General features: G+C 41.6%; 1 protein-coding gene across 1 annotated transcript in view; it reads right to left on the reverse strand.

Moving 5' to 3' along the window:
• The window catches only part of KMT2E (lysine (K)-specific methyltransferase 2E), a gene marked incomplete at both ends in the record, with an annotated part of 33,616 nt that overhangs the window by 787 nt on the left and 5,809 nt on the right, over window positions 1-27,020 (reverse strand). The window contains 18 exons of the mRNA XM_010146684.1: window positions 253-344; window positions 708-796; window positions 2,170-2,471; window positions 5,198-5,761; window positions 7,219-7,275; window positions 7,408-7,661; window positions 8,411-8,555; window positions 8,715-8,969; window positions 11,541-11,849; window positions 12,518-12,682; window positions 14,614-14,712; window positions 17,027-17,288; window positions 18,818-18,927; window positions 19,109-19,226; window positions 20,321-20,451; window positions 21,830-22,042; window positions 24,232-24,270; window positions 25,363-25,535. Of these exons, the coding sequence (XP_010144986.1) occupies window positions 253-344; window positions 708-796; window positions 2,170-2,471; window positions 5,198-5,761; window positions 7,219-7,275; window positions 7,408-7,661; window positions 8,411-8,555; window positions 8,715-8,969; window positions 11,541-11,849; window positions 12,518-12,682; window positions 14,614-14,712; window positions 17,027-17,288; window positions 18,818-18,927; window positions 19,109-19,226; window positions 20,321-20,451; window positions 21,830-22,042; window positions 24,232-24,270; window positions 25,363-25,535 (3,377 nt within the window). The remainder of the gene's footprint in view (window positions 1-252; window positions 345-707; window positions 797-2,169; window positions 2,472-5,197; window positions 5,762-7,218; window positions 7,276-7,407; window positions 7,662-8,410; window positions 8,556-8,714; window positions 8,970-11,540; window positions 11,850-12,517; window positions 12,683-14,613; window positions 14,713-17,026; window positions 17,289-18,817; window positions 18,928-19,108; window positions 19,227-20,320; window positions 20,452-21,829; window positions 22,043-24,231; window positions 24,271-25,362; window positions 25,536-27,020) is intronic.

Below are 27,020 nucleotides of genomic sequence, written 5' to 3' on the forward strand. Positions count from 1 at the left end.
ACCGACTCCACCGAAACAACCGCTTCTGTGGCTACAGAACCCAAGATTGCCTGCAAGCTGGGTACAGCTCCCCAAAGAACAGAGCAGAAACCTGCTTTTTGGCACGTGCGGGCTACCGAGTCTCACCTCACACGCCTACCCGTGTCGAACTGCCGCACGAGCAGTCACGCGCACACGGCATCTACGCAGCACGTCACACGGGACAATTCCACGACCAACCCCGCACACAGAGGCGCCGGCGCTGCGCGTTACCTTGCTTGCTTTTGACGGACTCTTGCAAGTCTTCTGTGAAGCATCTGGGGACGGGCACTCAGAAGCAGGCTCTGGGTTTTCAGGATCAGGTTCTACGGAGAAATCAGAGACCAGCATAAACGTGGGGCAATCAAATCCTTTGCCAAGATCACTAAGCACTTTACATTCCCCTTTAGAAGAGCCATTGGGGTTGTCTGATGAGACTACTCAGCATGTCAAGGGTCATAGGAGGTCACCCACTTCCTGACCTTCCATCAGTTCAGTGGAAGGGACCTTAAGCTGCAACTGGGCAATGAGATTTGAATGAGATGAAGGTGCAGACTGCACACGAGACGGTGAGCATGGGCTGCAGGGTGACCCTCCCCCTACAGATGAAGCAGACCCAAACACAACATCAGAATGGTTATGGACTGCCACGGGGGCACTGGTCAGCTCCACACGGTCCATCAACTCACCGCTGTCCTTGTCCTTCCTATGATCACTGAGAAGTAAAGCTCGCTGGTAACTTCGTTCTCTCACTTGTTCCACGGAGGTGGATGCAGTCCTGGAAGGGAAGAGGACATGTGCACTGTCAGAGGACATACTCCCACGGACCCAGTTTAGGACACGGGGTCAAGAGTTCACAGCGCTGATGGCACCTACGAGCCAAGTAACTGGCGGGACGTGAGGGATGCCGTTCATTAAGTGCTGTGTATCTATCTGCTCCCACTTCAAATACGCTGATCTCCTGCAACCTTATTCTGTTACAAGAGCTGCCAGTTCCTCCTGATACGGGACCTGTGGGGTTTTTTCCCCTCAAGAGCTGACAAGTTGAAAACTACACTTCAAGCAGTCAAGGTAGCAGGTACCGCTCTGCTCACCCCACCGCACACCGGTTTCTGCACAGGAGCTTACGATCCCTCGGCAGTGAAACCTCAAAGACTGCCCTTGCGTTCCACCTTCCAACTGGCTCTACAGACTCCTCCTACCCTGGAATAGCTGGAGCACCCGAGCAGGATGTTCAACCCCTCGGCCCATCCCCAACACTGCTGGGCCCTCTCTCCAGCAGAGAACAGCTGCAGGGTTTATTTCGGGCCAGGAATATCGGAGATGGGGTCACCACGACCACCTGCAGCGGGAGCCCCCTTCACACTGTACCTCTCCCCAGGACTTCAGAGCACCCAGCAGAGCAGACGGCCTGCAGGCAGGGAACCACCCCGTGATCGTAAAGAATAACGCCGTCACCTCCACACCCTCCCCCTGCCCAGCAGACGGCACCCCTGGGCAGACGGCACGCAGCCCGTGCCACAAATGCACCAGCCGAGCCACTGAAACATGGACTGCCTTGAGTCTTCCAGGGATTTTGCTAATCCAGATTATTCTCCTGTTCCACCCTTCTCCCCTTTTAGGGGAGTGTTGAGATTCAAGAGGAAAATCATTCTCTTCAGCCCAGAGACGACGCAGCGGAGACACGGCCGCGAGGGCAGAGCCAAGGCCGCGCCGAGTCAGACTCCGGCCTCCCGCAGCCGCAGCAGCACCCTCTCCATCCTCCTGCTACTCCCTCCTCCCCACACCTCAGCGGCACACGCAGCGGCGGAGGGAGCGGCCTGCTCGCCCCTGCCATCTTCTACAGGCTTACAAGCACATTTCACCTACACAACTCTCTATCTGCACAGCTGGGCACCCCGACTTGCTCAACCCAACACCTGGTTGGCCCTTGGAAGGTAAAAAAGCAAAGCAGAAGGAAAGTAAGTTAAACAGTATCTTCTGGGTCATTTTTCATACTTTCTGATCTTAACGAGGTAACTGCTAATCTAAAAGAAGGGCTTCCCGGCAGTAACCTGCAACTGCACCCTCGGCGACGAAGCTGGATTTCACACCGGAAAGGCCCACGTAAGTAATTCTTCCACACTCCAGCCCCCCAGTTCCATGGCTTACCACTGAACTTCTGGTTCGTTCTTCTCGCTGGAAGAGGGCTCCTTAGCTGCAGAGCTGCTGCCACCGTCTTCGGGAGCTGCGCTATAAACCGCAGTCGGCAGTGGTAAAGGCAGGCTTGCCGTGCTCTCAGTCTGCTCCCCGTTTTCACCACTGTTGTTATACCCATCGTTAGCACCATTGTTACTACTGAGATTTCCTCCACCGGCAGCGTGAGGAGACACCGTAACCAGGGGGAAGGTTTCTGTCTTTGAGCCGCTTTTTCTAGCTTCTCGTTGTCTCTTACGGTATTCCAATAAGGATACCTAGGGATGGAGGGGAAAAAACAAACGTCAGAAGGGAAGTTTACTGGTTTCCTTTTCTCTTGCAGTAAGACACAGCCTCTCTCTGGTCCTAAAAGGAAAGGAGGGTAGATTAACGAAGGTCTTCCACCCATCTGCAGTGACTTTACAGAGGACTGAGCAAGCAGCGGCTGTAAGGACCACGTAAAGAAAAGCTGCTCCAGGAGAAGGAAGTACGCCTCGTGCTTGGGAAGGAAGCGGAGATGATGCAGGGCAGCCAAAGGCTTTGCCACTGAAGTCCTGCTGTTGGCTGAAGCTGCAAGGGACTTCGCAGGTTCTCCCAGAATCGCAGCATTAGTAAGGGCATAGCAAGGCAGTAAAGCTAACGCAGAGATGGCGCGCTCTGCTCTCAGGCCGACCCCCTTACTGAAAAACCCACCACTCTACTGCCCTGCCCAAAGGATTCTCTAAGCTCCTCATACACCTTCGTACAGAATTCAAAACTTTCACTCTTTTCCCAGGTGATTTTGAAATTGTCTTTACTGCCCCCTAAAAAGAAGCTGATTAAGATTATTACTTTAATACTCACTTCCAAGTTTATTACCAAAACCAGACAAATGAAAAGTTGTTCCTACTTTTTATATATTAATGTATATAAAACCACTACACAGAAGCTTATATAGAACAGGAAACTGTTTAAATATGTTACCTGCAGTCAGAAAAACTAATTTTCAAGTGTTTTCACTATGCATCTTCAGGATTTGAAGCAGAAAGCTGCAATACTGACCTTCAGACCTACTTTACTCAGTAAGGAAATTAGTTTGGTGGGCATGGCATTTAATGTCTCGGTATCTTTTCTTCTAGCTACCAGAACTACACGGCATCCGAAGCGCAAGAATGAAAACCAATCATGTTTAGCTGGCTTGGTCTCCAGTAAAAGCAGACATCTGCTTCTACAGAGAGAGAGGAGCCCAGAGAGCCTGCCCTGCTTGCAGTCCTAGGGGGTTTTCTGTCTGGTTTTGAACAGTTCTGTCCATTAAAGACATCTTTGTGGCAGGGTAAGAACAATTAGAAATACCTGATCTTTCATAAAAGAAAGTTTGGGTTAAGAACGGAACCTCCTTTTTGGAACAGTTTAGGTTAAGAACCCATCTTCTTTGAAACAATTTACATTATTTCCACGCCACATGACCAGGATCCCCTGAAGAACACTGCTTTAAAGCAAGCTGAGGTGCCGAGAACGAGTGCAGTCACTGCCGTGTGGCCAGGACACGCAGGACCGTATTGCAGTGGGATGAACTTGTGGAATGGTGAGAGAAAACAAAGGAGGAGATGCCCACAGAAATGCTGAAATATGGAAAAAATCTCCTTTAACAACTACAAAAGGACATTCCTGTCTTACGTGATTCCAGGGAAAGGCTTCTATTATTCTCCTACAGAATTCCTGAACTCTCACCTTCTCCTGAGGGGAGATTCCCAACACTCCCCTTTTTACACACAAAAAACTGCATTTTTTGGTGTGCTGTTGGAAAGCCTAAAGCCCATTCTTTCAGGGGTTCAGACAGTTTTCTCTGGTTGTTTCTGGGATTAGAAAATGAACTAATTTAACCTTCAGACAGAAGAATGCAAAGCTACAGACATTCTGGCTTCCTCTATGTGTTTTTTTGGCTCTGCCAAAGCAGCAGGGCTACAGTAACACGCAGGGGGAGCTATAAAATTCGCAGGGTCAGGAGCAGGTAAGAACAGAGCTCCTACTGCCTTCGCTTCGGTTATGGCTCAGTTGGAAGCAAAGTAAACAGAATTCCAGTTTGGATGGAGAACTGCGGAAGGACGGATCACTAGTGCTGCCCAGCAGGGCGCCCCCAGAGCACAGGGGCGGTGGTGCGTACGGGGAGCGCAGAGGGGACCAAAAACCAAAACGCCACCGTGCGTGCAGGTGCCACACAGCGTATGCCCCCATCCCCGTCACTCCTTCTTGAAGAAAACGGATCACATCTTTCAAACAAGGAAGATCAGTACAGCCTGTTGCGAGAAAGAACCGGCAAGCTGTTGCCACGGGGACTATTGCATTCCACGTCCATTATCCCTTCTGCAAGGAGCAAAGGGAGTCTGACTGGACAGCACAGGGCAGTCACAGAGTTAGTTACACAGGTGACTTCCAGTTCTGGATCAAGTTGCCCATGACCATACCGCTGACCTACAAGAACTGCTTCACGACAGCAGCAAAGTTAGAGCGTGCTTATTTTTCAAACAGTGTTTTATAAAAGAAGAGATTAAGCCAAGTAAAAGATTTCTTGGAACTAAAGACTCTGTGTAGCTGTAACAGTGAAACCAAGATCCCTTACCTACACAAAAACTGGAATTTTAAAGCCTCAGTATCATGAATCTGTTACTACAAGAAATTGCATTAATTCCTAACAACTGTTCCCAGTACACAATCTCTGTATATATTCTGTATAACAGAATACTGTAATACTTTGGTGGCATAAGCAACCATTTTCAGACCTGAAAAGCAATTATTTATTGAACAATTCGTTTAAGACTCATATGAAATAAAGATGAGTGCGTAGCTATTTACTGGGAAAAAATAAACTCACTAATGGGTGGATGCAGCTTTACTCTTTGCTCTTATTTCCCCTGAAAAACGTCTACTACGTTGCAGTATCTAAAGGTGAGCCATCAGTAGCTTTTTATTATATTATGGTGAGCAGACTATGTAAGACAGACCAAATGATTCTTAAAATGGTAACCTTTTTCTTTTGTGGAGGATTCTGGGGTGTGCAATTTCCATCCATCAAGTTGTCGTTAGTGACAGTCCTTCCAAAGCCAGATGCAATTCCATCTTCTGAAGTACAAAAAACAGATGCTTCCATGAACATGCCTCTAGCATCGTCTTGAATCAGGCACTTTGACTCGCTTATTCTGAATCCACCTCCTACCTCCAACTGATGTGAAGGGGTCAAGTCCCTCAAATTAGAATTCATTGAGAAATTTACACCTGTCCTGTCGGGACTTTTTACCCAGGAAGAATAAATTGTGCCCCGTCCACAGTGAGCAGTTTCTAATTGGCTGTTTGAATCAGTCCTATCATGTGTGGGGGCTTCCAGGTTTTTATGCAGTGCACTTTGCTCAATTGCTTCGAGTCCCAGCTGGAGGTCTGACACAGATTCCATTTCTCCAGTGCACTGCCGTGACACATCAGTCCTATTCCTCGGACTGGAATATCCAATAGTCTTTATTTCTTGTAGGCTCATTTCCGTCAGGTTGGAATTTCTGAAGGAATTCAGTGCTAGAATCGATGCTCTGTCATATCCCTGCGTGGAAAAAAAGAAAGGCAGGTCAGCTGTTTTTCCATACTGCAAGAAAATTCCAACTGTTCTGACATTCAGTTCTCCATGTAAGTGGGATTAAAGGTCTTCCAGTACCCTGCCTTCATCTACTTTTAAGTAACGGTTCTACAGCCAGACATTTACTCCTACTAGTGCCATGTTATTAGGTAAAAGCATTTTAATAAAATGCACATTAACCAAAGGAAAAATAAAGTTTAAGTGCCAGGTTTTATTTCTGTTTGGCAGAGGAAGGGAGGAGCTTCGACACAAGCAAGTCGAAGACACAACAAGGAAGTTACAAAGCACTTGCTTCCATTCAACACAAAAAGGAACCTCAGTGTCACCACACTTTTTTCAAGAAGGAAAAGAGAAAAGTTTCTCCATGACACTTTAGAATTTTAAGACAATATTAAAACTGGTATTCTGGAGAGGGGAAAAATAATTCTGAAGGTATAGAAACTGATTTTTGTACTACTTAAACTGTATTATCCATAAAAAACCCAGCACACATCCATGGCTGAGGTATCTTCTCTAAACGCACACGTTCTGTTTTTCATGAATCCTTTTAAAATTATTTGTATTACAAAAAGAAAGTTCCAAGTAAAACCCCTTGAGGTAATTTAGAAGTAATCGTTCCATTCAGTCCCCAGCTATGATTGTATGAAAAATGTTTCTGCATTTCAACATTTGTTAAAATTTTGACCTAAACCCCCCCCATACATGTAATGTGCCTAATTCCCAGGGGGGAGTATTTGCATCACTCATTCACACGACTCACCAGAAGTCGGTGTCTCTGTTAGCATAACCAGCTAACCCTTTTTATTGTTGGGGTTTTGCCCATTAAGTTTATGCAAACTGGGTCGTCACCATATGGAACCAGAATGCTTCCGCACCCTCCCGCACAGGCAGATGGGTCCCTAGGGAAGGTCTCAGAGCCAGGCTGCCCTCCCCCCAGGCACGTTCCAATAGCACTTGCTGCTCCTCAACAAATGCACCTGAACTCCCTTATTAGCTGTCTCTCACTCTGAGCGTAATTAGGCTCAACAGAAACAATTAGGAGACGCTGGTAACAAGGAGATCTAACTACAGCCTGAAAAGCCCAAGTGCTGCTTCTCTTTTCCCATCTGTAAATTACCATAGTTACTGCTTTCTGTGACAGCCACTGGGATTTTTGAGTGATACAGAAAGAGGAGAAAGAACCCAGTTTAAAATAGAAAATGACATTGGTAAAGTGGAAATATCACAGAATGGTTTGGGTTGGAAGGGGTCCTAAAGATCATCTAGTTCCAAATATACAATAATAAGCAAAGGAAACCCAAAGGGAAGTCATCCTTCACATTCCAGGCAACTTGCAGTGGCTGGCAGAAAGCATTTACTACGAGCGGAGCAGCTGTACAGGTGCAATCAAGGTACCATTTCCAGCTTTTGGCAAATATCCTTACCTCTTGACTGTAAGCTCGCCTTTTTATTTCTGGGGAACTGTCAGGTGAGGAAATATTCTAAATAAATAAAAAGAAATTGCAAGTCAATTTCTTTTTTAGCTTGGAGAAACAACACACCCTTGTAGCAGGAGTACAAATACTGATTACACTAGAATGTATGAACATGCCAAAATTCACTATAAATCTCACCTCAAAGTGCATGGTATTTCCATGTATACATGGAGTTACAGGAGTAACTGGTGAATAGATGGGTTTGTAACCATTTCTGCAAGCTTCATCTTCTGTTTTGACCCTGGGAGGAGTAGCAAACAACGATGGCTCGGAGGCAGTGATGTCAGCATGGGTCGGTGTGGCGTAGGGAGAAGGAGTAGGTGTGGAGGTTTCTGAGAACGCAGACTCCAACAGCTGATACAGCCTTCGTTTCTTCAGCGGCGTGGTTAGGTCTGTGTGTTAAAATGAGACAACAGCTAGAAGAGACCTAGATGCAGTAGTCACAGTTGTTTCAGTACTTGATGTAACGAGATTATGAACCCCACATTAAAAAAATCAGTAAAAATGACAAAAATCTCTTAAGGGCAGGCTTGCTGAAAGATGAACTCTTAACAGGCTACAGACCCCCTGAAAAATAAACAGCCTACTGATATATCTGCAACCGACGTTTTTGTGCTAGGATGATGGGAAGAACTGTCTATGTTTTTAGAAAAGGGAAAGTCAACTTCTATACATTTTTGAGACTGTTTGGCTAATAAGTGGGAATTCCAAGTTCAGGACTGTACACAGGAATCATCTGACATGCTCCATTATCCTTACGGAAGCGCTTTAGCATGTTCCCATTTTGTGTTATGTCTAAAAGATGAATCAGGTTTTCCTGTGTGTGCAACACAGGCCTGGCAAATTTAACAGAAAGTTTGAATATACAGCCCAGCATGGAAAAGGAGTTTATAATCTAACTGCTTAGTGTTCACAGTCAAGAACGTCAGTCGTCTGTTGATGGTCAACGCCGTGAGATACGGTTGTTACTTGGATCAGTTAGACACTGAGAGGGGAAAAAATCCCAACCACTATACAATTAACTATTTCCTTCAAAGGAAGTACCAGGAAACAGTGCAAATACCCCAGAAACATTCATTAACTCATCACTTTAAAACCCACATTTAACGACTCCGACACACCGTGCTAGCAAAAGCTTCACCTGTTAAGGAACAGCTGTCATTCAGTAACAACGGGCTTTTGTTTTCACCATTGATGGCTGGACTTCTACATCTCTCTTGCGACGGTGAATTAAAACTATCCATCATTGTCGAGTTTTCTTCTTCCAAAGCCTGCTTCAACCAACGCTGTAATAAACCAAATTCTCATCAGTGACTTCACAGTTGAATGAGAAACATTCCAAAATGCGTTACACAGAACTGGTTTGCCAGACAGCTTTTTTCTGCCTCAACTCGTGCTGGCAAATAAAGAATTACCTTTCATTAACAAGGGAGGGGAAGCATTACCTTCTTACAGGAGCCAGTAATGTTTTCCACAGGTTCTTTTTTCCTCCTCTTTTCTGAAAGGAATGGTGAAGTAAACCGAATATAGTGCTTTGGAGTTGAATACACGTGTGGACTGTAAGTGAGACCTGGTAAAGAATTCAGCTGAGTAGCCAGAACTTCAGGGTCGGTAGTTATGCGCAGAGGCCTTTCTGATACACTGTCTGCAGGCTTCCCTGGTTTATCACTCTTTTCACTTAACCATTCACTGACCAAGTGCTAAACAGAGAGAGAGAGAGAGATAGATCAGCATTTTATGAGTGTTTTTATCAGTGGCTTTCAGAAATTTTTGGTCTAATTGTTAATCTAGTCAACTGTTACACAAACAGAGAACAGCTGTTTCTAGGCTGGAGGTCTCAGAATACCCAGGGTAAGAAAGAGGACATTTTTAGTGAAGTAATTGGAACAGAGCAAGGAATCGTATAGACTTACTCTATGTACCAAAGTTTTGGTGATTTGGGGTTTTTGGGGTTTAGTTTGTGTAGGGCTTTTTGGGTTTGGTGGTTTTGTTTGTGTTTTGTAAACATTTAGTTCTGTATTTAACTCTTACTGAACAGACTACAAAAGTGCCCTGATGAACAGTACATATGATGTGAATTTAGTAACAGAATTCCAAGACAAATCCTGAACTTGTACTTCAGCACCTAAAGCTGAGGGGAAATAGTGTAATGCTAACAGAGCAAAGTTAAGCTGATTCCTCATCAGATTTCTGTACTGTCAGGGCTATGCTTCCATGTGTCAGGCATACACCTTGAACGTTCTTCACCACTGCAGCTGTATTAAAATGAAATACATTCACTGAGGCACATTTGTCAAAAAAAAAAAAAAGATTCTTCCCTAGCTAGTTCAGTGTTTCTAAAAGATGTGCCAGTGGATTTTAGTTCCTACTGACAGCTAACTTAACCTCATAAAATTTCACAATGCTTCAACAAAGTTAAGGACATGCAAAAATAGCACATTAAGTATTAATAGAATCATAGAATCACAGAATGGTTTGGGTTGGAAGGGACCTTAAAAGATCATCTAGTTCCACCCCCCCTGCCATGGGCAGGGACACCTTCCACTAGACCAGGTTGCTCCAAGCCTCGTCCAGCCTGGCCTTGAACACTTCCAGGGATGGGGCATCCACAGCTTCTCTGGGCAACCTGTTCCAGTGCCTCACCACCCTCTCTGGGGAGAACTTCTTCCTGATATCTAATCTAAACCTCCCCACTTTCAATTTAAACCCGTGCCCCCTTGTCCTGTCACTACAAACCCTTGCAAAAAGTCCCCTCCCGCTTCCCTGTAGGGCCCCTTCAGGTACTGGAAGGCTGCGATAAGGTCTCCCCGGATCCTTCTCTTCTCCAGGCTGAACAAGCCCAATTCTCGCAGCCTTTCATCATAGCAGAGGTGCTCCAGCCCTTTAATCATCTCCGTGGCCTCCTCTGGACTCGCTCCAACCAGTCTATATCCTTCTGATGTTGAGGGTTCCACAGCTGGATGCAGGACTCCAGGTGGGGTCTCACCAGAGCAGAGTAGAGGGAGAGAACCCCCTCCCTCGACCTGCTGGCCACACTTCTCTGGATACAGCCCAGGACACGGTTGGCTTTCTATTAATACATTAAGCCTAATATATTAAAGCTCAAACAAAATGGAATATATTATGATAATCGAAGTTGCTCATGATTTACAAACCTGTATTTGTTAATGCATTTTTAAAGCAGGACTTTCTCCTCACTTGGGGTACACTGGGTACAATGCAATGAGACATTTCACTGACATTTATCCTTAATACTACGAAACAGCAAAAAGCACAGTAAAATTCAGACTTCTCAGACATCTTCCCTTTTTTTTTCCTGCTATGCGACACAAAAAAGGCAGAGAAATTCTGGCCTCCCCTCTGACAAGAGTTTAACAGTGACGCAATAAGCAGCGTTACAGGGTGACTGGGGTGGCTTTTGCAAGAAAGCAGTGATACACAAGTTACGTCATTGGGTGTTTAAGATAAAACCATCCTGAAATTGTTACTGTTCATTCAACAAGAAGTTTCAACCTATGGTTTCTTCCCCCTTCCTCTCCACCAAATCAAGTTTTCAGAAGAACTTGTAAAGCACGCTGAAAAAAAGTCTTTTTTTTAATGCAGTCTCTAGAATTTTAAAGCAGAAAGTTTTACTGCTTTATTCACACTTGCAGAGTGACAATTTTTTTGAGTGTCTTTAAATACTGTGGCATTTCTTTAAGCTTTCTGAAACGCAGTCTGATAAAAATTGGAATCTTCCAAGAAGAATCTTCCCTCCAAACATGGAAATAAATTTTGAGTGTTTAACTCCATTCACTTCCGAACAGACACCTCAGAAGTACTAGGACTTAATGATTTCTTTTGAGATACTGTTTGCTACCACTGAAACACCTTCTAAAGCATATGATGAACAAAGGACAGAAAGGCGACCTTTTTTCTTTTTTTAAACTTCTATATTAATGGCTTTAATGATGTTTTGGTTACGTATATGATTTCAGCCCACTTAGAGAGAGTCCTTCCCTCAGAAAACAGCTGTTCCAATATTGTTCTGAAACATGTACTTTGTAAGTCTCTGAAAATCCAAAATAACTTCTACCAATGGCTGTTACACATACCTTTTCTAATCTCTTCATTATTTATTATCAGTGAGTGACTAGGTAACAGTGATTTTTGAATAAATGAGTCAACTCTTTTTTATCTCTACATATAGTTGCATACTGCTGCAGCAGCCTGTGATGTTTGAGAACCCTGTTGAAGTGCATGCTCTTCTCCCCCTCCCTTAAGAGACGTACCTTCTTTGTTTTAGGATACTTAGTAGGGCATTTATTAAGTGCTGGAGCTTCCGTTTCAGTAACCATTTCTGTAACGACAGTTTCCGTTTCAGGCTCAGCTACCAGTGCAGCATTCTCAGTTTCATTGTGTTGTGAAGTTACTTCCACGTCAGGAGAAGAGGGCTGGATATCTGAACACATGCTGACAGTTCTGTGTCGTCTACGCTGCTGTCCAATGTGAGTTCTACTTCGTGAGAAGCTTTTTCTCTGCTTAGTTCTATTAACTTTGGCTGGGGTAGGCTTGGTGGCAGTTTCTTCTTTTGCTGGTTCCTGGTACAAAATAAAAGTCTAATAATCACATCCCACACACGTGGTAAAGCAACCTATCTTTCTTAAAACAAAATACAATTCCCCCTTCCTTTTCAGGTCCAAAAAGCCTCTATCTCGTTTTTGTTGTTAGAACTAAAACACTTCAGAGCATATTTTATCCTTCTTCAACACAAACTACCAAATTTCCTGTATTTTCCTCCCAAGCACCTGATATACCACTGGCAGAGAATTCGCACACACACCAGTTACTGGCACCACCACAGACCTGTGTTAAGAACTGCCATACAGCGCTCATTCAACCGTAAGCTAGAAATAAGCTGGTCATATTGTGATGTATTTCAGGTAAATATCCTCTTTGTAATTTACAGTTTACTAAGTGTTTAGCATTTTCACAAAGGGTACTTAACAGCATGCTGACAGGTATTACCCAGGGAAACAACCTGAACTGAGAATCTGTAGGAGTCTTTGCAAGGTGAAGCATACTAGCATCTAGCAACAGCAGAGTAAAAAATTATTGTATTACATTCAGTAATTAAGATTTCGGTCAAATACATCTGAGTTGAGAGGAAAACCAGTATTTAATAACATCTTAGAAGTGCAGCTTGACATCCAAACCAATAAAATATGCCATGCTAAAAGCTAGCTTTAAAAAAGTTCCAAATAAGTACCTGGATAAATTCAGCATCATTGAGAATCTGTGCTTCCTTGCATTCTGATTTAACCTCAGTTTTTGCTGTGCTGATTCTTTCCAAAGCTTGCTCTCTTCTTTTTTCTCTTTTTTCTAGTCTGGCAAAAGCTTGCAGGATAGCTTCCATTTTCCGTTCTTCTCTCGTCTGATGGATTTAATAATAAGCACGGTCAAGTTTCAGTCATAATCTTTCACGTATGTAAATAAATACTTTCTGGGCTTTTTCTGAAGTACTTCAGAACATGTTCACTGTGTTGACATGCAGAGCAGTTTCAGTAAAGCTCAGAGGAAAGGCAGATGTTCCGACGACTGCAATTATTACAGGCCTCTGAAGGAAGGCGTGCAGTCATACTAACCCTGACAAACAAGAAGAGGGTTTTGCTTTGGATTTAAAAACTTGCTAGAAATACTGATTTGCTAGTGCATCACTGGCCTATAAAGCAGAGAAAGAACGTGTAGCTCTGAGCCCCTTACTTGCATGCACAGTACTTAAAAAGGGTAAAACACTAATGACCAGAAAAATATGATGTATTAATACATGTATGAAACAACAGAAGACTCCGTTACCTTCTGACCCAGCTTTCCAAGTGTCACACGCTACACCAAACCATACAATAAATTTCAAAGTAAGAAAAAAATTCAGTGACACCAAGAAGCTGTATTATCTGTCTATCCGTAATTCCGATCCCAGTGGTGCAGGGAGGCAGAACTCCTCGTCTGCACAGAGCTCTGCTGAAGACAATACAGAGGTGGCAGAACTGGGGGCTTCTATTACAAACTTTTTTTTTCCTCATAAGCACCTGCAGCTCAGCAGTGCATTGATAGACACGTGGTGTTCACATCACAGAAAGCAGAATACCTGCAAATACTGCTCTTGTGAGTGAATGAGGAACGCAATTTTGTTTTGTCACTGAACCTGCCTGGGTTTGCTTGGTGAGATCAAGCGAACTTGCAGTTATTTGCAGTCCTTCTAATGAAGCTGGAGTAATAGTGACATCTTTAACTCCCACAGCAACTCTGCTGTAACTGAGTTCTGCAGAGAGTGTTGCTTTAGTAGGAATGCAAACGTAAAGTGCCAGAAAAGCCAGCATCCTCTGGAGCAAAACCAATACAGCCAACAGTGTCTGATGAGAATTCCTTCCTCAAAACCATGACCAGACACTGTTTCGTGCCCCATCCCTGGAAGTGTTCAAGGCCAGACTGGGTGTGGCTCTGAGCAACCTGGTCTAGTGGAAGGTGTCCCTGCCCATGGCAGGGGGGTTGGAACTAGAGGGTCTTTAAGGTCCCTTCCAACCCAAACCATTCTGTGATTCTATGATTTAATATTAGAGCTCAGGATGCCATTCTCCAGATTTCACAGAAAAATATACATTTTACTTGAGCAGATTTTGCTTTCATCTAATAAACACAAGTCTCACCAATTTTGCTCGACAGTTGTAGGAAATACTAACCCCACCCTCCTGTATTTTTTTAAGGTCTGAGCAGACGCAGATCGTTTTGGTGTCACCCTGAACTCCACTTACCACAAGTTCTGGGAGCACAAACAATAAAATGAAAGTTCATTATACAACTTGGCCAATATTTGATTTCACTAGTAATTTCAATTTTCTCACATTTTGAATGCCTAACAAGAAAAGCACATTTCAAAATGCCAGTTTTCGTAAGACTAGTCAACCAACCGGATTTCCAAGGCTTTGTAAGTTGGGAACTCTAAACAGTCAGGGAAAAATCCTGACTGCCAATACTATCTATCAAATAGCATTACAAGTAACATGCAGTATTAAAAAGTGAAGAAAATAAAAGCTAGAAGATTTCTACAATGTCTTTTTTAGAGGCAACAGAAAATTATGTATGTTCAAAGATAAAGGCAGGGTTTTATCAGAAAGCAATGATCAAGACAGATGACACGCTCTCATATGGCAAGCCTTGCATGTTAAGTTGAAGTTCATGTAAGGATCTGACTTCACGTATACCCGGATTCTACAAGCCTGCAAAAAGGCAGCAATCAGCATGGGAAGAGCAGGTGTCACTAAGCCTCAGTGACAGCTTTAGGCAGCTACTTGCTTCCCAACTTACCATCTTCCTTTTCCTTTCTGCAATCTGCTCCTCTGATTCCATTTCTACTTCATTGCTAATGGGAGTTTTTTCTTCTATATCATCAATAAAATCTGGCTCCTGAAAGATGGAAATGACTGCTTTACAGAAGCTCTACTACTCTTGCAAGCTAGGGAAAACTAAAAGCTACACAGAACCAAGAATCCTCAGATCACTACATCAAAAGTAACCAAGCAAATAAATTAAAACAAAAATGCAAAAAACCACACTAATATCCACTTATGCCTTTCTATAAACCTGTAGGTATCACCTGACTGGATCTTTCCCATTCTGAGCTTAAGACACATCTGTATCTTTTTTCTTCAGCACACTGATCTCACTGAAATTCTGGGGTTCCATCCCCACTCCCCCACCCCACCAGAGGGGGAAAAAAAAATCAGACTTAAACCTCCAAAGCAATAGAAACTTTTGGGCACTAACAGCAGCCACTAATCTAGCCACTTTATCATCAGTTAAAGAATCAGGAGCTGCACTTCACACACCCATGATAAGAAAAAGGCATTAGTTTTAGTGAAATAGAGTGAATGTCAAAGGAGATGTTAAGACAGTTACAGAGAGGTTCTTCTCAGGCCTAAAGTATATCCTATTAACGTCACATTTTCCATTTAAGCTCTCACTATAGAATCTAATGACAGTGCCATATTGTAAGGAAACACAGGAGTTAGCGAACTAATAATGGTTTTCTGTTTGGGAAAAACCAAAGAACAGGCAAACATCGCAAACTAAAAACCAGTAACTTTGAAAAAAGAGTTAAGTGTTCACTTGTCCTGTATGCAATTTCACTTTTACATAAAGGACTATACAAAGTTTTTTGAACATATGTCTTAGAAGTACATTTTCCCATACACTTTCTTTATCTCAGCATTATGTATTTCACGCCAGGGAAAAAAAAGCTATTACTTGACTGGCTTCTGTATTTAGACACACATTTTAACAGCTTTGTTCTTCTTACAATTCCTACTTTTTTTTAAGTTCAGTTCTGAAAAACAGTATCAGTTCTCCTGTGACTGTATACTGTAAGCACTGTATACTGTGTTCAAAGCTGAGGAGAAGGTTCCAAATACCAGTTATCAAAATGAAAAAAAATCACTTAAGATGAGAAAGTTTAAATGTCGCCCCTAGAGGTTATAATTTGTAATAGTCACATGCCATGCCTTCTGGACTTCCAAGAATGTTTAAGCTATTTAGCTACTAAAACCCCAGAACAATTTGATCATGTTATGAAAATTGGGGGTCATTTTCTCCCTATGTCCTCCACTCCTAACTGACATTGAAAGATTAAGAACCTGGAAATAGCTTCTCCACAGAGTAACTCTTTGCTTTCTGCTCCTTAATTATCATCAAAAACCATCATATAAGAAAATACATCACCACCACCACGACAGAAAAGAATTACTAAAGTAACCATCTTATGTTAAATATATTTAATAGCTGCTCCACAAAATTAAGTTAATAATTACTCTCACGGATCTCTCCCACTAGTCTTTTCAAACTGACAGTAGAAGACAGACTAATTTGAAGTTGACTACCATGGGTTATTACCAGGTAGCTTTACCACACTATCCCCCTATTATCCAGTACTTAGCTTCAAAACACACCTTCCTTCCCCAGACTCCCCAAACTCAATTTACTCTTCCACACAGAGCTACAGCCAACACTTAGTACTCTACTCTGGCTTGAAGTTCTGCGCTATAGGAGCAAGGCTACTTACTGCTGTGCTTAAAATACTACACTTCGGAGTAACACAGTCAGTTAATCAAAAAGACAGTTCAGGATGGACTGGGAGCTCCTGAAAGCATGACATGAGGCTTTCCATTAGAGATCCACAAAGAAATCCAGAGGAAAAAATGTATAGTTGAAACTGGTATGGGAACCAACGTTTCTTTAAATGCAATCAAATATTACGGGGACAAACATTTCCGTAGGGTCTGCAGCAACAGGACAAGAGGTAACTGTTTTAAACTAAAAGATGGCAGATTTAGACTAGATAAAAGAAAAAACTTCTTACAATGAGGGCCCTGGAACAGGTTGCCCAGAGAAGCTGTGGATGCCCCTTCACTAGAAGTGGTCAAGGCCAGGCTGGATGGGACTCTGAGCAACCTGGTCTAGTGGAAGATGCCCCTGCCATGGCGGGTGGGGGTGGGGTGGGTGGGGTGGACTAGATGGCCTTTAAAGGTCTCTTCCAACCCAAACTACTCTATAATTAAGGAAAACCGAAAATAGGATAAAAGATTCTAAATAGCTTATCCATCATTATGTTTTCTGATAGATCTCCATACCCTTTTTCAGTAACTTATTGAAAGTCCTTTAGTAACTAGAAGGAGAATATTTGTGTTTTAAGAGTTATTCTTTCTGGTCACCTTTGTGTCAATACCTGATTATTAGAAATGGACAGCCTGAGGGGAGAGAGCTTCCTCTGTTTATTATCTGTGATCTTCATTTTGGTGGCTCCTCCTTCACAGTCCAATGTGATGTTCTGATTTTGAGTCTCCTTTTCTCTTGAAACATCTTTTTCTTTTTTTCCCTTTTTCCTTCTCGTTTCATATCCAGTATTGATGTTTTCTGTAGGCTCAGAACGTCTGAGAACTGGACATTCAGGATTCTCTTTGAGGCAAGCACAATCCACTTTGTATTTACTAAAAATAATTAAATGCAAGAAGGCATCTATTGATTAGGCTGTACAGCAATGAGACTTTTGAACACTAAATCACACAAGCTGATACATTTAACATTAAACATCTGATACGACACAAACCAACCATATTAAAAGCAGCTGACTCAAGTTTCCACCAACGTATACAACATAGCTATAATTCAAAAATCTGATCCACTGGATAACAGAATATTCTTGAAGACAGAAGATACCTAAAATATAAGTATATCCTGGGTGGAAAAGTAACCACCACATTGAAGAAATTAACGGATGTGTAGGAATTCCTGCGTTATGCAAAGACAGTAGGAACCATTTACAGAACAAGCACACTGAAAACAACTTGGTCACTTTGCACAATTTCAAGTTCCACTTGGATACACAGAAACTGTTGTGGATGCCCCATCCCTGGAAGTGTTCAAGGCCAGGCTGGACGAGGCTTTGAGCAACCTGGTCTAGTGGAAGGTGTCCCTGCCCATGGCAGGGGGGTTGGAACTAGATGATCTCTAAGGTCCCTTCCAACCCAAACTATTCTATGATTCTATGAACTGTTACTCAAAACACATTCAGCTTGCACAGCCTGTCAGCTGCAGGTACTAAACACAATTATTACATACTTCTTTTAAAATGGTAACTAACAAATACCCCAAAAAACCCCTATCAACCAGGCAATTTCTCAGGCTGTCTTCATGTGAGTGATGTTGGAGCATGTCTTTAACACTTAACAGTTCAAGGTATCTTGAGCTAGTCTGAATCCAAGTTGATTACTACAGGTAGAACTCCAGGGACGTAAGTATTTCAAGTCCAGAAGTAGGGAAGGCATGTCGGCAGAGCACTGCACCCAAGCTGACTTATGAGCAGGCCACAGAAAAGTGTATTACCTTGGCGTGGCGAAATGTCCAAGAGCTGGATGGCTTCTGAAGCCGACCAGCACGCATACAGAAATAGGCTCTTCAAAACTTCAGTTTCCAAGGTCAGTATTCACCTACATGTTCCTGCACAATGTGCCTGTACCCTAGAACACTTCCTACTAGCCCACAGAAATCATGACTAGATTATAGCACTCAAAGGCCTTATTCTGCCATCAGAATTCGGAGGTGTTTGAGTAACGGTTCCTACACACGAGTGGAACTCACCGATTATTTCCTTTACCATTTCAAAACAATGTTTACAGACATTAGCAACCGTTTTAGACCTTTCCCCAATTCAAAGGAGCAGCAGTTATATTTAGGAAAATGTGTAACAGGGTATGGAATGGAAGGCACTAAGCCTTCAGTGTACCTGAACATTCTTCATCACACATTGAACAAACATGATTAATCAACAAAATTCCAGACACTGTCTTCCTGAAGTTATACTACAGGGGCATTCTGAAATAAATAGGGCACTACAGAATAGTTCCAGATTTCCTTCCCTCTCCTCTCCCCACACCACGGGACACATGTATGATAAATCTTCACAGTACAACTTTGTAAGCATTAGGTATATTTTAGAACTGTATGCTCAAATACTTACCAATTTCCATAATCAAAATCAAATGCTATCGTTATCTCTGCTCCCTTTGGAATGTTATGGATGGAGTAAATATAAAGATGAATTGTTCCATCTTCAATTACATGCCTCACCTATATTCAAGAGAACATTATTATATTATCATTAATTACTCTTTGGGTTTGTGTTGGGGTTTTTTTTTTTAAGTATCCATGTAGAAATTGTAGGGATTGCTCAAATTATCAGTGGGGAAAGTCAAGGAGAAGGGGACTTCTAAGTAAATAAAACCTAGTTTAACTTTATATATATGCTCACCTCTGCGTTTGGCGTACACGAACGCCTGATGAATCGAGCTTCATTTCCAAAAGTCCTTGCATCAACACACATTTCTAGCCCATGGAATTTGGAATAAAACAAAACAAACGGGTATGGTCTGGGAAAGATAGAAGAAAACCAGAGTTTTAGCATCATTATATATGATAAATATCACTTATCTTTCACATCAGTTAGCTTTGTAACATGACGTTTGTCATGATACACCAGAGTTGTGGGTTAATCTGAGGATGAGCCGTTTGTATACCAGCTGCATGACTCTAGCTGATACGTTCTCCAAATGTAGTCTCAGAGTACCAAAGTTTGTGTTACGGCCGTGAACACAATTCTTCTGCATAGGATCTAAAAGGAGGAACAATAACAGGGCAAGCACTAGGCATGGAAGACCCAAGGTTAAGTTTCATCATTTTTCTTAATCTTTTCTTATGGCTGGTCATAAAATGAAACTCAGGTAGAAATTTAGGTGCCTCACAAAATTATCTAAAAGAATTAAAGGGACACTTTCACATTCCTGCCTAACACCTACAGTGTCACTAGCACACAACCCTCCTGAGTTGGGCTAAATACTTCGCCATGATGTGCTTTAAGTTCTATGAAAAGCGCTAGGGAACCCTTCCAATCTTTACTGAGCAGAAGAGCTGTGTTCTCTCTCCTCCAACAGGCCTCTTGCAATTTTGCAGGGAGGTGTGTCTGTGCACTGCATGGCAGCACTGAAGATCATCCACAGGGAAGAAGGAAGCAGTCACACATTGCTCAGCAGTTTAACCAGCTAGAGAATTCTGGCAGGAAAAGGCCCCATGTTGACCTGTGTCCAATTCTGTTCTTTGCCTGATGGGCTTAAAATCTGTTTCTCTCACAAAAGAGAATGTCTTTGTCATTACCTTCTACATTATGTTAGGATGGTAGAACCTGCCAATCTCTGGTTTAAGGTGCACAACTACCCAACTGAGAATGCAGGAATCCTGTAATCAGGGAACAGCAAAAAAAGAGGAAACTAACTCCTGAGCAGATCTGTAAGGATATCCAAAAGAGAAGGAGAGGGCCAGATTTCAGCTGCTGTTATTTTTAATCACACAACAGTAAAATGCAAGGTAATTACTGTTGGTAATTAAGACCCACTTGTACTTGAGGCAAGAGTTCAGCAAAACAGCATTTTAACAGTTATTTTATTAAAACATTTGGAAAAAAACAAACCTTTTAAAGAAATATCCATTAGCTTCAAATTGTTCTCTCAGCATGAATTTTCCTCTGTATTCAATAATAAGTGCATCAGGAGGCAAGTCTTTGGCAGCTTTTAAAATTTTCTTGTTTTTTTGCACGTAACTCTATAAAGACAGAAGTTAACTCATGAGGTATTGTTTTCCACCATTTTTTCAGTAACAGCAGATTATACCTTCACAACTACTAAACAATTCTACAGGAACTAAAGAAACCCTCCCCGTTTTGTGATTAAACCTCCAGATTGATTTAACTGTCCTGTTTTCCTACCAATGCACCTGGTTATCAATTTAGAGTCAAGGAATACTTTAGCCCTAGTTCTCCTGTCTGTGTCTGAAAAGCAATATATTCACGTTCTCACAACTCAAGTACTATATTCCTTAGTGCACTTAACTCTCACCACTACTAGCACGAGTTGCTGCACTGTTTTGCCTAACACTTTCAAAAGGTTTCAATCCCTTCAAACCGAAAACATGCAAACGTAAAAGGCCATTCATGATTCATTCAAGGAAAACACAGAACAGAAACTAACAAAATAATTTAAAAAAGAAACCTGAGAGAGTTTCCAAGTTTCTTATATATCTTTAGATGGAAGGACGGCTTTTAATTAAAAACCAATACATACCCTGACATTTAGTGAACTCAGACCTCTCATAACTGTCAGCGCCAATCAAAAAGGAAGTAGCCTCTATGTAGGCAAAAGGCTCTGTAAGCAGGGATATTCCTCTAAGGAGGGTGTCCCATATGCCATGATCGTCTTTGAGGAAAAGAAGCAAAGATGCTTCCATTAATCTGCTACAGTAACTACTCCTCCAGATTTCTGCTACAAAATGCTACAGTCTGTCACATGGCTCTGATTTTGAGCTGTTCAGTAACCGATGTTAAGGATAAAAGACAACACTGCACAATTTCTTCATAAACTAGGAATTATAGGATCACAAGAGTAAAAAAGAAATCAGTAGCAGAGTACCACCCCTCATCAGAAACACCCCTCATGAGCCAATACATGAACTTCTATTCTATCTGTATAACCAGACTTACCATAGCCTAAGAAAATCGTGGATAATTAACACACTGATACACATAGCAAAAAAAAAAAGATGCCAACTTCAATGCTTCTAGCTGCTCTAACCACGCCTGACAGTCCTCACAGAGCAGAGAAGCAGCAAAGTTTACCGAGTTATGCCCACCACAAAGCCAGTCAAAGGACAATCCAGTGTTCATGCTCAGAGCAGCACCTTAATTATTTTCATGAGAACTGATAGGCACGTGGCAACATAATCAGGGGTGATGCAGGATGCATGACAATCAATTTACAAATTAAGAAAAAGCTGTTAAAACTCTGATGCTTACACTGGGTGATTCAAGATACAGAACTAAATGTGAAGTCTCTTTTTTCTTTTTTTTAAAAAGGGCATCTAAAAAGACACCCTTACCATGGCACAGCAAGAGCATGCAGTAACACAACACGGCACAGCTCATTACCTCTACCGGAGGTTTGAAAATCAGATTGCTGGTGCTGACTTCTTTTTTGTCACTTCCATTGCCTAATCTCAGAGCTATCTTTTGTGCCTCCCTCTGGACGCCCTCACTGTACTGGTTATTATTTGCTTCTTCATAACGATCCATCCATGCCTTGATTTTAGTTTCCCAACCAAAGTTCGAGCTGTCAGTAGGATCAATCTCTGGAGCCGAGCCCTAGAAATTGAAGTAAGTGACCAGGAATTACAAGGTAAGAAAAGCAAATTGTTTTAAAAAAAAAAAAAAGTCTACAACAACACACAAAATGAAGGGCAAAAGTATTCCATTGATTTAAGGTGTTTTTCTGTTTAGGAAGTTCAATATAAAATTTTACATTGAGTTGAATTCAGTAGCATTACATTTGTCTTTTTCTGAATTTTATCATTTCATAAGTATCACCCAAGTTCAGGAATACACTCCCTCTTCAATTCAATTCTAGCTTTTAGTGGTGTGCTGGTTTTAGTCAGGACAGAGTTAATTTTCTTCACAGTAGCTGGTATGAGGCTAGGCTTTGGGTGTGCACTCACAAGATACTGGTAATATTGGTGTTTTTAGTTGGTGCTAAGGAGTGTTTGCACCAATTTAAGGTCTTTTTCAGGTTATGATACTGCAGCTGTGTTCCCAACTTTCTCACTACAAGCAGTGGGGAGGGGGGACACAGTTCAGAGAGCTAACCCCAACTGACCAAAGGAGTATTTCATTCCATAGCACGTCATGCTCAGTACATAAGTCGAGGGTGGTCTGGGGGGCCACAGTTCATTCAGTAGTTAGTTAGATAGTTAGCTGGTGGGTCGGTTGGCTGTCTCGGTCACTCTCTCGCTCGTCAGGCTCGCTTCGACTGCTGTGATCACGCTCCGGCTCTGGCTCTCAGGTTCTCTGGCTCTGACTCTCGCTACTCAGGACCTGGCTGTGCATCAGTCGGCGGGTGGTGAGCTATTTTACAATTTGTTTTATTTTCCATTATTTTCATTACACATAATATTAACAATACGAATAACACTATTAGTATAACTATAATACTCATTTATATTCAATTAGCAAATTGTTCATATCTCAATCCACAAGCTCCCTTGTCTTTTCCTCCAATTCTCCTCCTCCACTGAAGGAGGGGGGGAGGTAAGCGAGCAGCTGTGTGGTACTTAATTGCCAGCCAAGGTTAAACCACAAGAATGGAGACTGACATTTTTTCCTCCCACAACTGCACTGCATCATGAATCTAGGAGTGCAGGAGTTGGAAAGTCAGACCTTCCTTCCTACTCAAGTTTTGGGAACATATGCTTCCATCATATAATACATAATTAGATTTTTCCCTTCAACCTCCAAGGGTCATACCGTAGCTTTTTTTGGCTTCACATCTTACTACACTCTACTAGTACTACATTAAGGTTGTAACTGACGTTACAGGCTTTGCATAGATCATTTTTCTCCCCTTAACTGTTCCTCACTAAACAATTTTCATCTGCAGTGCTTCAGATTTTTTCACTTTTAAAGAAAGTGCTATTGTACCTCCAGACCTCACAAGCAGCAGCCAGGCTGCAGCCAACCAATGCTCCTTATGGACAGCAGCAGCCAACCAACGCTCCCTTTTCTATCCACCTGAGCAGAGACACTATTAAACATTAATAAAACAGCAAGTAGTTCAGCAATTCAGTTTACCTGTTACCAATTACATTTCTTTTGTGCATCAATAGAACCATACACACAAACAGCATTAATAAAAGGTATGATGCTAACAAAACCGTTGAAATACACAATGGAACCATACAAAGCCCATATTAAAAAAGTACAAAATACAGATCTTTCTTTCCAAATTCTGTCTTCATATTGGCAAATTACATCTTATACAAATTATGCCCCCCTTGTTTTTATATATCCCAAGAATGAATAAACTATGGGAAATACCTAGTTTTCACACCATGCATATTTTATCTCAGTAAGTAGAGACCCACCAGATGACTGCATAAAGGTATGACTGAGCAGAATCCCTAGCTTAGCTTTCAAATGCACTTTCCTTCATTGCTGCTTTCAGCTTTGAAGAGCTGGAGCTACTAAGTTCAAATGAGGTGTGCACTCAACTTTATTCCCCTGAATAGCGTAAACGAGCTTCAATTTCTCCACTGGCTCTTGAAGACTAAGTATTCCCAGAATAAAAATGTACACTGTATTATTTCGGTTAGCTTTGAAGGACATTAAATATGTAGAGCTTACATCTTAAATTAGGATTACTATGATGCATATGTAGTACATTAGTTATCAAGAATATTTCAGTGCTGAATGTACAGCCCTAATTGCACTCTTGATGCTCCGTATTATTTAAGTAATATACAATTAAGTTTTAAAACAAAAACCAAACAAAATCACACTACCTTCACTCGTGAAGATTTCCTGGATCCTTCTCGAAATGCCTGAAACAAAAATAGATATATATATTCTCTGCAGGAAATACAAAATCTCTTATGGAATTTCCAATCCATTCATAAATTAACAGCTTTTCTATGTGGAACATTCTAAATAAAACATACCTTTCTCTCATATTACAATAGGACTCTCTAGAATTTCAGAATTCAAGGCAGAGTAACCGAAAAGTTACTTACACCCCATACCTCAAGGTAAATCTGTAAACTGCCCACATCCTTCACTACACTATTTGTGGAAAGAGGGGAGGGGGAAGCAGGTGTCACAGATGTCCTACAATGTTAACTTTTCAAAGAAGTTTGTCATTCTACAACAAACCCTCATTCTTTAAATCATTTCACACAATGCTGGGAGATAACAGAAGAATATGTGATAGTAAATTTATATTAAGAACCATTCATGCAAAAGGAAACATTTTACTCAAGACTTACAAAAATATCTGGTAAATAATTCTGACTTCTATTTCTAAAGGACAACATTCTCATCCAAGCCAGTGAAACTAAACAGTAGAAAGGTACTCAGTTTAGGAATTCCATGTGTTTTACTACTTCACACATATGTGTCTTCACATATATTGTTTACACGTGTAGCTAAACAGAATAATGCCAATATCCTGTTTACCAGAGCAGTTTAATAGCTAACCTTCTGACAGCACACTTTCACACAATTTCAACTCAAATAAACGGACATGAAGTCACGCCAGGACAGCTGACAGCAAATGTTTCTGAACTTAAAACCACCACAACTGAACACTGCCCGACACAAAATTGTTTTTTGGGTATCCAAAGCCTATTCTGCACCACCTCTTAACAGTATCAAGTGGTCCAGTACATGCAATTCCTCCTTACAAATTCTGCCTCGATTACAAAGTTGAACTTCCATGGCTAGTACATGTTAACCTAAATTGGGGGGTGGGAAGGCAGTGAAGACCGTATCATTTACTGCAGAGTATTACATTTCAATCTAACACAGGTAGTAAAATAGCCTGATTTTTAAAATCAGTGTCTCCTGATAAGAAATACAGGTCACACAGCTATAATTTACAGCACAGAGTTACACAAGGAGAAATTACATTCACTTACTTTTTTACATTTAGCTATGTTCTGTTCTTTCTCTCCACTTTTTTTCCTTTTTTTATCATTGACTTTTGTAACTCTTGTAGCAGTTAAAGTAATTGTAGTTGGTGTATGTTGAAAAGCAGTATACAGTTCCACAGGAACCTCATCACCACTCTCTGTTGCGCTGGTATCCCCATCTTTAAAACAAAGAACATTCTGTAAACAATCAAATACTGTGGAAAGAACATTCACTAGTTACTCTACACGTGTTTTAAAAAAACCAAAAATGTGTATTGACAAATGCTTCAAGCACCCACATGCAAAGTTCACCAACAGTTGCAACAGCATGAAAATGAGTGACCAATGAGAAGCTGGTAAATAACAGATGTTTGTAATGCCAGGTGAGAAAAAGGTACCAGTTTAATTCCACTCTTTGAAAATTCCATCATAAGGAAAATTAGAACCAGACCAAAAATGGTAAAAAAATGTATTACTTAACTCATTCCCTTATATATAGCTTTTACTTGTAATATGGCTTTAGGATTCTCCCAGATGACTGTGTTCCAGAGGAGGCTAAAATTAATGACTGCCCAGCATTTCCTGTGCAGGCTTATTAATCAGTCACATGTAAGTTGTAATCAACCATTTCAGCTGCAATTTGCAGTGTCAAATGGGTAAATATGTCAGTTCAGCAGAAAGCCTTCTCTCCTCAAAATCCCCCAACAATAACACTCTGCTACTCTGGGAAGAGTCTCTTTTCCTGGCTGAAACAAGATCACACACAAACCGACAGATATTTTTTCTTTGTGTTGTGCACTCACAGACCTAAAAGCCAAAGCCTGAAATTTAGCATACATCAGCACTGATGTTAGACAAATACACTTCCTGACCTGAAACAGGATTACCCTAGTTCTGTCAAGATGAAAGGCTGTGAAGTATGGGGAGGATTGGAAGAGAGATGGTGCATGTAGATAGGAGACTGCTGTTCACATGTGCTCAGTACAGACTCCTTGGATTTTAACAGCTTTTCCAAATATTCTGCCTCCAGTAAATATATTTCACCCTAAGCAAGACTTTTTTCTGAAACCATACAGAAGCAGGCTTTACACAGACTTAGTAAGAGCCGAGAAAACATTCCTTCTGAGCTCAGAAGGATGTTGCCTTAATCTGTGCACTCAATCCTAATTCTTGAAACCTTCTTTACTAAATAAAGAACTCCAGCTACTGGTTACTCTGGATTTTTCTTGCTCACAACATTCCTTAACATGGTTCTTCTGTGCATAGTAAACAATCCAATTTTATCATCTTGGTTGTTCTTGTCAACAATTTATTAGGTACATAGTTAGACTTAATATATTAGGAGCCAATGAGGTCTTCCGAATTTGTTTACACCTCTGCTGGGATTGTTTTTTGAACTAGCATTAACAAACACAGAAAGCAGAAAAGTCTAGTCAAAGAAGAATGAATAGCACAATAACAACTGAGAAATGAAAATCCAAGGCCCTCTTGAAATTGTCGATGTATGTAGTCCATACACTAATGCTACATAATCATTATGTCACAGCCTCTCACCCACCCCCTCCCAACCCCACAAAACACTGTCTTCCTTAGGGCAGCAGCATTTCAATGTTGTTGTCTACACTGTGCCCTAACTTACTGTAAAGAATAATTACCTCAACTAA

The sequence above is a fragment of the Eurypyga helias genome, unplaced genomic scaffold, assembly GCF_000690775.1.
Source record: "Eurypyga helias isolate BGI_N326 unplaced genomic scaffold, ASM69077v1 scaffold8632, whole genome shotgun sequence".
NCBI lineage: Eukaryota > Metazoa > Chordata > Aves > Eurypygiformes > Eurypygidae > Eurypyga > Eurypyga helias.